The sequence below is a fragment of the Pararge aegeria genome, chromosome 16 (genome assembly GCF_905163445.1).
Source record: "Pararge aegeria chromosome 16, ilParAegt1.1, whole genome shotgun sequence".
NCBI lineage: Eukaryota > Metazoa > Arthropoda > Insecta > Lepidoptera > Nymphalidae > Pararge > Pararge aegeria.
In genome coordinates this window covers 9,187,542-9,204,838 of record NC_053195.1, presented here as the reverse complement: position 1 = coordinate 9,204,838, position 17,297 = coordinate 9,187,542, and the positions used below count along the sequence as shown (strand labels likewise).

At 34.3% G+C, this 17,297-nt stretch overlaps 2 protein-coding genes and 1 long non-coding RNA gene across 3 annotated transcripts; 1 reads left to right on the top strand and 2 right to left on the bottom strand.

Annotated features, from left to right (window-relative positions):
• Window positions 1-5,427: 5,427 nt before the first annotated feature.
• On the top strand, window positions 5,428-7,942 carry LOC120630410. Its single transcript, XR_005659028.1, has 2 exons — window positions 5,428-5,561; window positions 7,744-7,942. It is a non-coding gene; the product is annotated as an uncharacterized LOC120630410 (long non-coding RNA).
• Window positions 7,943-8,444: 502 nt separating this feature from the next.
• On the bottom strand, window positions 8,445-10,430 carry LOC120630712. The gene is made up of 2 exons (XM_039900000.1): window positions 10,416-10,430; window positions 8,445-9,115 (listed from the first exon to the last, which is right to left on the bottom strand). The coding sequence occupies exons 1-2, from the start codon at window positions 10,428-10,430 to the stop codon at window positions 8,795-8,797; spliced, it is 336 nt and encodes a 111-aa protein (XP_039755934.1). The 3' UTR covers window positions 8,445-8,794.
• Window positions 10,431-12,545: 2,115 nt separating this feature from the next.
• LOC120630563 (neuropeptide-like 4) lies at window positions 12,546-13,806 on the bottom strand. Its single transcript, XM_039899819.1, has 2 exons — window positions 13,676-13,806; window positions 12,546-12,838 (listed from the first exon to the last, which is right to left on the bottom strand). Exons 1-2 carry the CDS (start codon window positions 13,778-13,780, stop codon window positions 12,638-12,640), a joined length of 306 nt encoding a protein of 101 aa, XP_039755753.1. The 5' UTR covers window positions 13,781-13,806; the 3' UTR covers window positions 12,546-12,637.
• Between the last annotated feature and the right edge of the window lie 3,491 nt (window positions 13,807-17,297).

The window sequence follows — 17,297 nt, the reverse complement described above, 5'->3', positions numbered from 1 at the left end:
ATAGTTGCAACGCTTATCCTCAGCAAAACTTTTTATTTCTACGATAAGATATTACGCACTTACTCTTTACAATGTACGAGTATGTCAGTCAATCAGTATTAGAGTATAAGTCATCATCATCACCCAATAAAGGGCCCAATACAGGGCACGGGTTTCCTCTAAAAATTACATGGGTTTAGGCCATAGTCCACAACGCTAGCCAAGTGCGAGTTGGTACACTTAGAACGCCTTTGAGAACGTATAAGATTCTCAGGCATGCAATTTTCCTCACGATGTTTTCCTTCACCGTTAAATCAAGTAATATTATAATTACTTAAATTTAAAAGGATCTAAGTAATTATGGTACAATTATTTATTTCTTTCACATTTGTTTTATAAATATAACCTAAAATAAACTATGTAAAACTAAATAAAATCTAAAACGTCTTCGAAACCACCGCAGCGATTCACAGTTCCTAAGATGCTGGCAGCATTGCCCCATTAGATGGCAAAACTAATTCGTTGGGCAAGGTAACCCTTTAAGTAACCCTTTATAAGTAATTATATTTAAATATTGATGCAATGAGGGAAATAAAGACAGCTTTATTTTTTGCTTCATAAAAGTACTGGAATGCCATAAAACGTAGCTACACCACACCAGTTGAACTTGCTCTTTAAACAAACGCTAAGGCAAACCTTAATTAATGCCAAACAGGAAACTAAGGCGGTGCGCAAACGTAGATACTTATTTGTTACTGACAAAGGAAACGCAACTAAACAACATCATCATCATCACTTCAGCCGATTGACGACCACTGCTTGACATAGATCTTTTGTAGGGAGTTCCAAAACCCACGATCCTGGCCGCTTTATTTGATGTTTTCTGTCTAGTGTGGGGTCACTATTACAGCACCTTAGGGCCCCAGCTTCGCGGCTCATTGAGCTACGCCGGTGACTCTAGTTCTTCTACGGATCTCCATATTTCTGATTTGAACACCTAGATATACTCCTAACATAGCTCTTTTCATCGCGCGCTGAATGATTATCAGGCCCATAGTAACATTGTAATTAATCTAACAATAAATAATTAATTATTATGATATAATTTGCACCGTATTCCTATTAATACTTTAATAAAACTAGCAATTAAATAGGCCCTTGCCCAGTTTGAAGCCATCGGTACAACTTAATGATATCTTAACTGAAACCTGCTTAGTGCTTCATCACAACACACCATAAATCACTTTATAATCCACGATCGATGTACGTAGAATGGAAGTAACTGAACACTATATTTTCCAGCGCACCAAGCAAATAATGTCTTATTAATTAATTGAATAAATAAATATACTACGACAATACACTCATCGCCATCTAGCACCAAAGTAAGCGTAGCTTGTGTTATGGGTACTAAGACTGATGAATATTTTTGTGAATAATACTTATGAATATACCTACATGTAAACACCCCGATTCACAAACATTTTCCAGTTGTGGGAATCGAATCCACGGCCTTGGACTCAGTAAGCTGCCAACTGCGCCAATCGGCCGGACAATAATACCTGTGGTTAACGTGTCACGAGCCGTTAAAAAAATGTCCCGGTTGCGTATTGCCTAATGCGATCAATAAAGTTATGTTGTATAGTTATATAATTATTTCTGTGCTAACCTTTCCTCAAACAATAACAAACAAAGTTGCGTGGACGTTATCACAAGATTGTAGGTAAATATTATGTAGTTATGGCTTTATCTGGATATTGATGCCGATTTGCAATCATTGACTCTGATCATAGAATTATGATGAATAGTATTTGCTTATTATAGGAGATGTACTATTATACCACGTGCAACTAAGAAGATAACATATAAATACATAAAATATATACGGCTTAAAGGCTTCTAGGTGGCAACGTACCGAAACGTTTTAATACAAGGTATTCATCATCTCAACTGATAGATATCCTCTGCTGGATTCAGTTTCACATACCAGTAGCTCTTAGATAGCTCTATATATTGCACACTGAGTGTATCTGAGTATTCTTATCATGCTTATGCAAGCGACCATGTTTCGGAGGAAAGCAGGCAGAAGCTATCACATATAGTACCATAAAATTATGCCATTAATAAGTTATTTGAAATTTATTAATATACCTAATATTTTATTAAACAGTTTTAGTATACGCTAGGTATAAATAAACTTCTTACGTCACGAGATTGATTTTATTGATATTAGCAAATTAGTTCGTTTTTCAATAATACCAGCAGTGGTGTACTGTGAACTATGAGTGGAGCTCCCGGGCTCGAACCCCGGGAGGGTCAACTAGATTATGAAAATTAAGCTTAATTATTAAGCTATACTCCGCGAACAGCAGGAGAATCTGTATGGTGTAATCCGTACACTCAACACCAAACAGATCCTCGGCAATGTACCCTCTATGCACGTTTCGCTCTGAAACAAGAGCGAATCCGCATCCTCAGGAGATGTTAAGTGAACAATTATTCATTGTAAAGTCAACATCTCCGTTATTGTTAAGTGAATTCCTGTTTCCATCAACTTGAGGCGTACGTGTTAAGCCTCAGTAGCCTGTAATTACACCGGTACCTTCACTATTCAGACCGGAACAGCATTGCAACAATGTTGCTTTGCGGCAGGAATAAATATGGCGATAGTACTTCCCAGGACGAGCTCTCTCAATAAAGCTCTACTACTTGTTTTTATTTGGTCTGACCAGTGGGAGGCATAGGCCGTGGCTAGTTACCATCCGACTTAATAAGATATGCCGCCAAGCGAAATAGCACTCCAGTACAGTGCCACGTAGACTGTTCATCGCTTACCATCAGGTGGGATTAAAGTTAAGGGCAAATCAACTTGTAAAGGATTAAAAAAAAACTTTGTTTTTCTGGATGTAAACATCTTTCAGGTTATCAATCCAATGTAATCTGATCATAAATGATTTGGTGGATAGGTGGATATCTCCAGGCACGTCATGAATAGCCTGTTACAGTCCAATGCTGGACTAAAGGTCTCTTCCAATGGGAGGGTTTGCCCATAATCACCGGGCTGGGCAGACGGGTTCGCATCGCAGGTTATCGCAGTAGATGATAATAGTAGCACAGAGATCACTGCTCCCCGTTCTCTTTTATATTCCCTTAGTGGCCTTGAACGACACCCGCGGGTAGAGGTGGGGTGGTAACAACTGCATTCTGATCTGCCGTCGCCACACGGCTCAAGGCACCTAGGTAGATAAATTCCATAATTACCTACCTCTGTATTTTTCATCAAGATCGGTTCAGGGATTAATAAAAAAATAAATATACTACGACAATACACATATCGCCATCTAGCCCCAAAGTAAACTTTTGTTATGGGTACTAAAATGTATGATACATATTTTTATGAATAATAGATTCATATATACTTATTATATACAGATGGAAAGAAAGAAAAAAGATTTATTTGGATATACACACACTAGAATTAAAATACTACTTATAGTCTACACAACAATTATAGGAATGGTGTAGGAATGGTTTGGACTGTAGGCATTGGCGGAGCGACGCTTAAAAACTATGGATATGCTATAAAATAATATAATTTAAAAGTATTATATAATTTAAAAAAAAAAGAAAGAAATGTGTAATAATAATTAAAAATAATATACAAGATTTGTATACATATATAATATTTTGTTACAGCGATCAAACCGATAAAATAAAATAAAAAAGAATAAACACACGCAGGCACCCTTGTTCTGTTCGTTTTTGCAAAAGATATTCTCTTAATTTCTTTTTAAAAGAGAGTTTAGACAAACAGATAAACACTAAGACACTGAAAAATATTCATGTTCACCACAACAACACTTTCCAGTTGTGGGAATCGAACCCACGGCCTTTGACTCAGAAAGCCGGGTCGCTGCCCACTGCACCAGTCGGCCGAATCGGGAAAAAACAAACAAACACACTCTCACATTTCTAATATTATTATTGATGAAACCTATATTCTATTAGGAATGTTGATCAGATCACTATGCAAATACATGGGGCAGTAACACAACATTGTATGGAACTTCATACCACTGTAATAATGTATCTAAGTTATTCTTTATTATGTAAGTATTCAAATTGGATTATAAGACTTATGGTTATGGATATTGTGTTCCATTTAGCTATGTTAATAAACTGGTTTATATAACAAAGCTGTAATTAAATAAAGAGTAGGTATTAAGAGTTATTAAGGTTTATGATCCATAAGACAGATGTAGTTGAAACAAAAAAAGGAAACAAAGATCGGTTTTTTTTTGGTATCAATTATATCCAATTTCTGTTTTACAGAGCTCACGGGTAAAGACGAATTATGGACCTTAACCCTAATTAGGCTCTTCAGAGTTTCTTCAGAGACTATGAGACTGTGTATATTTTTATTCCACTTAAATTTAGCCCGTGTCTGAAATATTACCTGGTGTGTTAAGTACTGATGCAGCCGCAGATGATAATGAAATACACCTTTTTCGACAACGACGACGGTTTTGTGTCACTTCTCATAAGTAGAACATAAAACTATAGCTTTGAGTTCGTCGGTCTGCCTAATGAGTATTATTACAGCTGATCATTACAGCGTCGTCAGAACATCATTCCAGTTCCGTAGGTCTCAGACTTTTCAGGTTCTACGAATTTTAATTACTCTTTAAACATAAGGATGATGTATTATTTTACTATATTTAGGTTGAAATACTAACATGAATCGATGTAATTTAAAAATTTCGGAATTTAATTTCACTTAATTTCATATAAATTGTACGTTTCGAAGAGTTTTTTTGAGTTTCTTAAACATAGTTTTATTTTTCCATTTGTCGAAATGTTGATTAGCTACGAAAGTCTAAGTTTCAAATTTTTTTTTTTAGTTCTTTCAATTCCCTATGAGAATGAAAATTCAAAAAAAGTTATATAGTCTATAGCAAGTTATATATACCGCGAGACCCGGGCTATCAAAAAAATGACTTTACCTATTTAACATGACTTTACAGAAATTTTAGGTAGGTACGCGGACGAAGTGTCGTGGTATTACTATTAATTTAAAATACTATTCCTTAAATCTGGTTATTGTATGCCTTCAGCTTGATTTCTTGTAAACGCTAGTTGTATAATAATTTTAAAAAAAACCAAGCTAAATTAGAGGGAGGAAGAATTTTAAACAGAAAAGGTCACTCGTTATATAATGTTACAGTTATTTGTATAATATATAGTTGGTCAAATATTGAAATATCAATTAAACACATATCGACACGCATTTTGGACGATGATGGCTATCGTAGCTCTGTAGTAAAAAGCCAAGCGTAACCCTGAAATGCATAGAGATGACGCGAATTACCTAATACGGATGTCAATTACTCACAATCACATAGAATATATCACTGCTTTGAAGATCAAGGACGGTTTTTATCAAGGTATAACAAGACAAGTGATCTAGGCGTGGTCGGAGTTATAGTATATAAATCAGAGCATTTGTTCGATGGATATCACTTGTGAAAACTCTTCCAAGCGTACCTAACTATTTACCTACGAGTACAATGCTGTTCAGGCTGGTGAGTTATACAAAGTTTTATTGAACTATAAAAATAACCATTAATCATCATCATATCAACCGGGTAGGGATTTTTGAATTCCACGGTCTTCTACCGCCTCTAGGCTCTATCCAGTGGCTTTGTATGTCGCTCTCTTTTTATATAGTTCGTCGACGTGGCCATTGAAGCACCTTGGAATCCCAGCAATCATTAGATTTACCGTCGATTATAACTTTATTCGCAACTTAAACAGTTGTTGAGCTATATAGAAAACTCTGGTTATTTTACGTTTTACTCAATAAATTCACGTGAATAATCTATTTATACTGACAATGAAGCTGAGGAGTTTTAGTTTGAACGCGCTAATACGGGAACTAACTATCAGATTTAAGCGTAGCATTATGGGATGTAGCTTTAGGAGCGCAGAAAACGAAGTAATAGGGCGGGCGGACGAAGCAACGCGGTAGGTTATTTTGTTTAGAATAGCGGATGAAAGTTTGTATGAGAAACATATAAGTAGTATAATTCGACAAAGTCGTGGGGAGTAAACCTAGCGGGAGTTCCCTCCTCAACTAATGGATACTTAATATTTATTAACTTAAAAAAAGAAATATTTCAATCCCACAAGACTCTTGATTTTCGACACACTGGACAGACCTAGAGCTTGCAAAATAACCATTATGGTCTTTTTTAAAAGATTGGCAAAAGAAGTTATTCTAAATTAATCTTTGTAGTAGTGAAAAATTTTACATTTATTACCTACTATTAAACGTCCGTCTTATACAAACATAGTGCAAATCCGAATCCTAAAGAGACCGTTTTCTAGTTAGAAGCTTGGGTTAGCTAACGAAACCAACGCACTTTTGTTCAGCCTATAATGAATCTAGAGAGTCGAGCCAAAGTTTAAAACTAGTTTAATTGTAATATAGAAAAGATTGCAAGAACTCGTAGGGGCTCTTTAGAACTATTTTTTAATTCCAACGAAATCTAAGCACTGAATTCGATGTGAATTAGGCTCTATAAACTTCAATAGGCTAGTACTCGACTACTGAAGTTGAAAAAGCAATAATGGGAAATTAGAACTCGAGTTCGAATCTTGAGTCACAGAGAAATTCAATTATGTATTAAGAGCGTTATAAATATTTGACTTATCCATCCCCTGTAAGGATTTACAGTAGGAATGACATGTATTGCGTGCGGTCTTTAACCTTTTCAATGTCGAAGGTCAGGTAGTAAGTAAATCTTAGCGCGCCTTTAGCACCATTGCTTATTTTTATTGAATTTCTACAAGATTTTAGAGCTTGTGATGATTGTGAACTTAATTTTTTGGTTACTCTATATACTCTACAATAGTAGTTTGTTGAACATTTGGATAAATTTCAATCGTAACAAGAAGTTTTAGAGTCACTTCCGAGCATAGAGAAAGGGTTGCATCTATTATCCTGAGTGTAGCGGCTTAAGTTTAGAGGCACCCTAGCTATAACCCTGTATTTAGAACTTTATTGGTAACGCTTTTGAATTGGGGTAGTAGGTACAAAATTAAACCACGCTAATACATATCGATGTAATGATTTATTTTAACTTTATGTAACGGGTCCTGTAATAAGGCATAAGCGAGCAAGATTTTGTTTTGATATCTATTGCTTAAGTAAAGTAAGAAGTAAGACATTCTGAAGTCCGATAAAACTCCAACATCGTTACTTTACTGAATTATATGAAGTACATAATCCGGTTGATAATTGTACGGACACGATTCGTCTTCTCTTCGTGTATACTTACAGAATAGGGGTATTTATTGCTCGGGGTTAATAAAACTTTAACTAATTTGGAATGTATTATATAAATAAACTAGCGTTTACCCGCGACTTCGATCGCGTAAAATAGAAATATACTTTAATTTTCCGATACAATTTTTATCTTCTATTCTTTTGAGGATTGGTTTAAAAACATGCAGCGTGCATTTATAGGTAAGAGATTAAATTCAATAAGTGGAGCTCTCTTAATATACTTGCAGCTAGCTGTCATTCATACTTTATGAAAGACCGCTGGCATATTTTATTCGCAAATATATTACAAAACGTCTTTTGGTACACATGCGCGTTCTGTCATTTTCGATGCGTTTTGTAAAATAACAAACTTTTCGAAAGTGGCATCTGAGAATTACTATTATTCTCTTTGTGACATTTGTTTTCTTTTTTTTCAGTTTGCTTTAATCGCCCTGGTGGCCGTGGCTTTCGCCAGCCCGAAACCCGAGCCTCAAGTGGTCGCTTACACCGCCGGCGCGTACCCAGCTGCCTACCCTTACTATTCCGCGGGAGTGTACTCCCCATACACCGCCGCTGCTTATCCATACGCCTACAATGGATACTACTTTCGTTAATACCTAAAACGCCTGATAACTGACAATATTTTTTAAAAATTTTATTTTTTGTATTTCGTTTTTCGGAGAATTTTTAAAATTGCTTTCATTTACAAATAGACATTCGCTAGAAATTGATATCGATATGCCATTTACGTGTTAATAAATTTTTTCGCATACTTCTCTGTTTCATTATATTTTTCGCCTAATGCACTTTTGGAAACTTTTAATTACACTGCTGATTTAAGTTAACATTATACTGAATACTGAAAATGCGAATGATGTCGGGTAAAAGTGTATCCTTGGGGTGTATTCTTTTATTAAAGTAAATTCTATACTGAATCTATCTTATTAAATAATTATTTTAGTACTATAGATGTTATAATATGTGTTTAATTTGGCCCAAACTTTATTTAATTTGATGAATGTTGTTTGAGATAGAGGACAGAAATCCTCAGCGGACAGCATCCCTCATTTAAGGTTTAGCGATACTGAATACTTTATTTTTTGTAGAACTACAACTAAATTGAATGCCACATCAGAAAACAAAATCAAACGCAGACGAAGTCGCGGGCAACAGCTAGAATTAAATAAATACTAAGAAAATATTTTATAACATCCCACAATAAAAAATGATCGTTAATTTTCTAACTCTGGGCTAGTACTGAAATATATTTAAAGGAATTCAAGGCTAGGCAAACTGGGTGATCGAATTCAGCATCTCGTGATTCGTTGTTCTCTTGATAGCATTAAAATAATGAAAATTCAAGAGCAACTTGCTTTAATAATTTTATTTTCACCTACTTAATTAAAAACAACAATTTAAAAAAAAACATTATCAATGGATCAGTTTTACCATAATTAAAATATATTATTGACATAGTTCATATATTATTTACTTTCGATAAAACCAGTCAGCAGAGTAAGCGTAAGGTATCGAACTGTATGGTAGAGTTAATGCTGAGTTAACTACTGGGTAATAGTCCTGGTAAGATGAACTATAGCTGTATCTATAATCTGATAATATTGGTCCTACTGCAGAATATGAGGCCAGTGGACTATAAGCGGAGATTGCGGGTAAGGGAGCGACTGGTGGAATAAGTTGAGCAGCACCGGGCGCTACCAGGGCAGCAGAAGTTAGCTGCGGTGGCAATAGTCCACTGAATATAACAGCGGGATCTGCTGTTATGGCTGACGATAGCGCCAATACGGATATCTGTAAAAGAGAATATTTTTTAACAATCCATTTAATGTTCAGAAATATTTATTGATTAAAACAAGCAATATGTGGTATGATGAGAATATTGTAAATGCTATAATGTATTCGTTGGTATCTCTTAAACGCTGAAATGGCTGAATGGATTTTGTTGAAGTTGATATTTAGATAGATACCAAGATCGGTTATGGGGTTCTTATAATATGAAAACAAACAGAATACTCAATAAATGCGAAAATTTATTTGTTGGCCCTTCTTCCATGAACGGACTTTCGCATTTTAATAACTTTTTCATCACACTTGCTCGTAGCGATAGCCTTAATACATCGATATTCACGTGATAATCGCACTCTAGGCGTTCTTAGCGCAATGAGCTAAAAGCGAATGCTCCTAATACCGCCTCGACTGTAAAATGCAATGTTACTAAACTAGATGTATAAACTTCTACAGTAGAAAAATATATTAAGTGATACGAATAGTATATAAAAGTAAATCACGGGCTGATCTTGCATTGATCTAAGTAGATCTAGTATTTTACTTCTATCTTTTTTCGGCGATAATATTACTTATATGCTACTACTATTATCAAACAATCATTCATAAAGATGGTTCCTCGGAGAGTTATTGGTTGTAAAAGTTCTGACAAAATATGTTCGACTGAATAAGAATTAAGAAAAGACTAACTAACTTACAAACACCATAACGGTTTCATACCATTTTTTCGTTTTTTTAATAAATAGTCCCCTAAATATAACGTCCGAACGACTGCACCAAATTGGATAATTCTTTTTTTTGTATTATGTATTGTCAGCGCAAGGTTTATTTAAACAAAATTAAAAAAATTTAAACACATGACACAGTCGTGTTCATCCATTATAATAGTATATATGTCAGACTCTGTCTGTTTGTTTGTTACCTATATGCGGCTCAACCGTAGAACCGATCTTCGTGAAAATTAGCACGCAATATGTAGCTTGCATCCTGGAAATGGATACATAGGATATGAGTTATCACGGAAATCCTGCTAGTAAAAGTTACCCGTGGAATTCAAAAATACCATTTTAAAGAAAGACTTGGCCGCTTAACTTATCTATATATAATTAAGGTTCTAAATTATAATATCTATATATATTATAATTTAGAACCTTCATTAAAACCGGGAAAATAAAAGCTTTATGCGGAATTTTTCAAAATACAAAATAAACGCGAGCGAAGTAGGCAACAACTTCTTTTTAATATTATTTACATAAAAACTGAAATCGAAATTCAAAACTACGAATCAACACTTTACATAACTTACCAATAATAACTTCATATTTGGTAAGATTTTCACTTGTTTTCAACTGCTGACTTGATGACTAACTGAAGATGACAAAAACACCGTAGCCTTTATATTTGGAACACTCTAAATGGAAACAAAGTGACCAATAGATTTGTGTAAGTATGAAAGAATGACCGCTCCGAAAATTATTGCCAAGGTTGTTTTAAACGGTTTTCATGAAAACAAAAGAATCTATAATATTTTTAACAAGAGTTCAGTTGACAAAGTCTGGTATCGTTTTTTTTCGTGATGTCGTATCCTTGAGATACAAAGGATGACGAATATTTCTATATCCACAAAACATATATGGCAGACAATGCTCCGGAACTGTGATATGAATGGAGTAAATTCAATCTCCTTTCATCCGGAAGTAATGATTCAGTCTAAGATGGTAACCGGGCTAACCGGTTTGGGGTTTGACTGTCATGTATATTAAACCCCACAGTATTAAGAAACACGACTAATATTGAAAGATCAAAAACCAATCCACTTTAGTAGTGTTTCTCGACCAGTATTTAGCAATCGACCGTAATGATTTTATAGACGTAAAATCTGAAAAAATGTTTTAAACGTTTACCATAAAATGAGGAAAATTTGTAAGCTGGCAACATTCCACGGGTGTTAAGGGAATAAAAAACCCTCTAAATCGATTAATGGTATAGCTTTACGTAATTTATTTACCATAAAAAGAAAGCCTGCTTCCGTCTCATACCGTGTCATCACTTACCACCAGGTGAGATTGCAGCCAAGGGCGAACTTGAAGTACAATAAAAAAATAAACACTAAAGCTATTATATCATTAAATTTACTCGTTTATGGAGATAGAACATTTATGTATGAAATGTTGTAATAAGAGCGTTATTAGTAATTGAGGACATAAATATTAATATAGGTAGACCATAAATGTAATTATGAATTCTTGTAGTTCCTTACGGTTAAAATACATTGTTGTATTAATGTATGGTAATTGTCATTTATCTGTGAAGGCAGTCTGGTAAGAAGGCAACGGGTACAAATCAATGATTATCCTACCTACTCGTACAATTTTATGGTCGACCATATCGTCATGGCAGTATGAATTCTTTTCTCTCGAACAAGATATACCGGATAAGATTTCTGATTAGGTAATCTAAGAAATTATTAACTTTTCGCTGTGAAATAGTTCTGCCGCCTTTAAGAAAACCCGCGCCGACGGCAAAATAAACATGCTGTTGCCCGCGGCTTCGTCTGCATGTCTCATGGAGTAATGAAGCTCAGATACGAACATGCATACTCAAAATATTACACGTCTTTTGTGGGTAAACGTGTAATACTCGAAATGAAAAAAAAATGTACAGTTTGAAAAAGTACTACGGCCCTTACTACCTATCTACGACTCGACTCGACTCATTATTAAGTTAAAAGCTGTTTGGAACTTCGAGGAGGTCATGACGACCTATCGGTGTTCAGGGCAAACAGAGTAGCCTAGCACTTCTACGGCTCTGAACTTATGACCAAAAATTTTATTCGGTGGAAAGAGGTCGTATAACAGACTTACTCATCATAGTGTTGAATACTCACGATATGAGAAGCCAGTTGGAGAAAGAGATTCCTTAAAGCTAGGAAAAAATATGCGAAATTTGCTTGCGAAAAGAAAGTTCGTTTGATTATTTATAAATGTTGTGGACAGCAAGGTGAACTGCTATATAAAAATAACATATATAATATGTAGTCTCATTTAAAAGATACAACAACAATGTTCATCAACATAGTAAGCAATTTTATTTAATAAGTTGCATTTATTTTATTTGCAATTCATGAAGTACAAATGCAACAGGTGCTCTATAAATCAAAAGGTGAAATACCTTTTGATTTATAACAAAGAGTTGTACAATAATATATATTATTTTAAATACTTATGTCTACTGAATTCTATATCGTGTTATTCCTGCGGAATAAATAAAAAGTTAACATCGTATTTGTTTCATCGTAGTTAGCTGAAAGGACGGAGTAACATAAGATTTAACTTTTCCAGGAAAACAGACAGTTCCCATGGGATACGGGTAGTGTATAATATGAAATTTGGATAAGAGTATAAAATAAAAATCGATATTTCAATTGACAATCGGTTTTAATGACGCATTAAAAACAATAAAAACATCAAGATCCATTAACTTATCACTTTCGTTAATAAAAATTCATAAGCTCAATATTCGTCATACTCAAAGGTAGTAAGAGTACGGGGAGGCGTAAGTGTAGGCTGAGTAAGCGACGGGGGAGTACGCGCTGTATGGAGAGTACGCAAGCGGCGCGGTGTACGCTGCTGCGACGGGTGCGGTGTACGCGCTGTAGGCTGCAGTCAGTGGTGCTGTGTACACCAAAGGCTTTGCGATGGCGAAAGCCAAGAGAGCGAAGAAGATCAGCTGTAAACAAAAAATAATTATGTATCATCACAGATATACAGAAGTAGACAACAATAGTGATGATCTTTACTAAGGAGGCCAGGCCTGCTATGTACTAATCTGGTTTCGCGGTACGTCTGTATGACTTCCTTACTCTGTGATATTATGTGTGATATCTTGTCATTGATTTAAAGTAAAACCTATTCATTGGTGACTTTAATTTTGTGTTGTGTCTAGGTGGTGCGGGGGTGCACACTTGGTCCTTGTTTTTATTATAATGTATTTAGTACTTATATTTATTTTATTTTATACTATTAGTATGTTTAGGTATAAGGAACACAGCCCTGTCGATGTATAAATTGCAAAGCTGGAAATTTCCCGAAAATTGTAACTTAATATTTGCAAATACAGAATAAATTGTGAAAAATTAGTTCTGGTAGATATTCAATATTGTAATTGTTTAAAGATAAATAAAAAAAAATAAAAATGATTTTTATTTTTTTTTCTTTTATTAAGTTCTATTTGATTTTGTTTTTTACACAAATATCTTCAATCACAAAATGAATTAAACATCAAATATTTAAAAGCTGATTTGAAGCAAATCAAAGACAAAAAGTAAAAGGAGAAGAAGATAACACTGAAATCCAATCAATCTATAGTCGGTGAAACTGCAATAATAAACAAAAGCTGCTACTTAATAGTAAAATATAAGTTCAAAAATACATAATGAAATTTAATTAACTATCTCTTAAAAATAACGGTTTATATTCGTAGGTTAATTAATGGCTACAACAATTTAACGTTATGAATTATTTAGCTATGACTAATATAAAAAGAATGAGAAACACTAATACTTACAAACTTGAACATTTTGGTAGTTTGTTTTGATTGTCCGTTGAACACTGACTGTGGTGATGCATCCCGACAATATATAAGGGGCAGTAGTGACCCCCGTATTGGCATCGTTTCGGTGCCTACGTACACCGCAAGGACACGCGATCGGGACTTGTGCGTGTTACGAATACACTAACACCGTATTATATACAGGGTGATAGGATTTTTATTAAGGTGCTGAGTGCTGCTAAATGAGGTTGAATATGCTATATAGATTATAAATAGATGATCTATATAGTTCTTCACAGCAAAACTAAGATTTGTTATTGTTGACCTTATTTCTGACTAAAAGTCCGATTTACACGATTCAATAAAAAATTTCAGATAGAAAAAATAACAAAGTTGACTGTAACGAAAATTTAAAGAACGTATATATCAGTTGTTTATTTTTTTTGAGTTTACACTACACTCGTTTAGATTGTTTTAATTTTTTTTATAACTGATACTTCCTTAAAGTGTAGCTAAAACTTTTGATTAAATATAAAATTCAATTTATGACGAAAAAGTATTATAACGAATACTATGCTTAAAAAATCAGTCTTAATAAGAAACAAAAATTACTATTGCCTACAATTGGGGTCAACACTGGGACGTTACAGGCTCATGATATTTATTTCCTTAAATTTTGTATTTTTTCGCTAGTGAGGTAAATAAATTATTTTGAGTCTATCTCTATGCTCGGGCCACTTGACACCCAAAAACCAACTTTGTTTTTTCTATATACAACTGTTGTTGCATCATAGTACCTACTATAGACATTTTAAATATGAATAATAAAGTAATGGATTAATAACCGCATAATTCATACAATCGGAATGAGGATGTTAAGAGAAAGATATCATGTAATATTTTTAGTAATCCATCAAGCCTTAACCTTACCGTATATAATGTTTGCTATCTATACCTATAATTGCAGTATCTATTTCGATCATAAGTCATGACAGTTGATAGTATAACTGCCATAACATATGTTAGCGGTTTTTTTTTTAATTTAATTGTAATAGTGTAAAAAGTTAAGCATATTTATTTAAATCCGCCTGTATAACGGATGTTATAAGAATGTAAGGATCTAATGTTGTGTGTAGAACATTCGAAGCAGACATACATGTCGCATTCAAATTAAACTATGTACATCCTTAATCGGCAGACAATAATTTAAAACATAGCCTTACCCTTGAACTTGAATATTTGGTCTCGACTAATAACTTGTAATTCGTTGTAGCAAGATATTTATACACCATTTGTTAGTAATTGCTTGCATGCCATAATTATAAATTTTATTTTAAATGTCCTTTGTTAAAATTTCTCACTATTTGCTCGTTGTGTAATTTTTCCTGTATAATTGAGGAAGGCTGACTACTGAAACACAGTTTATACTAGTTCAGTAGTCAATGAACAATTGGATTGTTTTTACAATTGCACATAGGTATTTTGCGATGTAAATGTACCTACCTAATAACCATAACCTATAAATATTATACATCTAAATAATTTGTGAAGTTTTTACAATTTTGTATTTTGTAGTTGCTATGTGTATGTACAATATGTAATGAAATAAATAAATAAATAAATAAAAAAAAAAAAAAAAATTATTAGCATTATGATTTTGAGTTCTATATTCTGTTGTGGAGTCAATATAAACATACATATTTGACGTCTCATGAGTGTATATAGTGTAAATCCTGAAAAAGAAATGAAAAAAGATTTAATGAAAATTTTAAAATTTTGTCGCATTAGCAATATCTCTTTATTTTAGAAATACAAACTCCTACTTAATTGGTGAATTTAAATTTAGCGGGTATTTCACTATTTTCCTCTGGCCAGTTAGAACGTTTCTCGTTAAGATGGCTGGATTGGAAGAAAATAAGTAAATTTTGGTGTGGGTGACGGTTGGTGAGTAATTATATATAAAGTTAGTTATAATAGAAGTCATAGAAACCCACTTAAATAATGTCAACTTAGTTTATAAAACGGAATGTACGAGTACATTAGCAATAAAAAAAATTAGTGGTATATCATAGTATACTGCTTTTATAGTGTTGAAAGTTCTAAAAATACTGTCAATTTTTACACATTAAAAGTTTTTATTTGAGGGAGAGGCCGAGTATGACGGCTGATTCATGCCCTCGTTCGATAACTTATATTAGTATAATGCCAAATGATGTCATCCGTATGTCACATTATATTGTTCTATTGTGCAGCGCTTAAAAAAACACCTGCCAAATAGAATTAATGTGTACGAGTACGTGTTTTTTTTTTGCTTCTATCAAACCTACGTTTTTATTGCCATGAAATTTTATCACCACCATGGTTGACACCAATGGACTGAGTTATAGCTCTTTTATTGGGAGTTCCAAGTACGACGGTCTTGTGCCGCTTTGGTCCAGCGGCTTCCTGCAACTCGTTTCATTTTATCTGTCCCGCGTTGGGGATCTACCAACGGTGTAAGGTCGCAATTTCAGCAAACTGGGACCCAGACGTCCATAGGTTCTCCGAGCTATGTGCCCGCCTATTGCCCCTTTAGCTTCGAGACTCGATTGTCAATTTTGTATCCACTAGAATACGGGCATTTACGGGTAAGGTCAACGTTGAAGATTGGGATCGGCACACTGGGAGCTGGAGCCCGCTTGAGGAGCTAGGTCTGAAGGGTAAGGATGAATGGCGAACGTTTCTTGCATTCACCATCGGTGACTGAAGATCGGAGGGAAGGCATGGTGTTTCTCCTAAACCTCGCTTATTACTGGTATCTTCGGAGGGCTTGTGGGTGATGGAATCGGTAGTATCCATCACCTACAGTTTGGTCTTCGAGTTAGTGGGCATGCTGCACACACCTGACTGGTGAAACTAGAAACAGAGTTTCCAAACCTTCTAGCGTAGCGGTTTAAGCGGTGAGTACGAACACCTAACGGGTTTAGAGTCCGTAAGAAAGAAATAATCTTCGTGAGAATTTTCCGATGAATAACCGTTCTCTCTGAGACACAGGGGTGGACACTAACATTAACCTGAGGTTTTTTTAAAAAAGAAAACGCAGTTTAAATAATTACAATTACTGTAAACCCACTAATCTCATAATATTACTGTGTTATTTTAACCTAAATTACAACTAAAAGAACAATGTGCGCACCGATGTGAGGTGTCTGCAACATTGGCATGGGGCAGAAGGAGCCAATCCGTTTTATTAAATCCATGTCTGCTGCTGCTGAGACATTCATGCTGAAAATATGTTATTCAATTTGTGAAATGTTTGTTTAAATTGAAATGTCACAATCGTTTTTCAATTTAAATGTATATGAAATCATATAATATAATATGTTACTTATAACTAAGATTTATTCTCAATTATTTTGTCTGCCAGTCGGTTTGATCTGCATAATCTCTAAACCGCTGAACCGATTTGATTGGAGTAATTTAAGGTTTTGCACTTAATAGTAATTTAAGTAACTTCAATTCTAAATTTTATGTTTAATATTTTCGCGGATTTGTTAGGTGTTTATCATTTGAGAAAGGCGCTAAAATAAAATTCATCTAGATACGATATAGAATATATTATTTATTTACATTAATACCATTATGGGAGTAAGTCCAG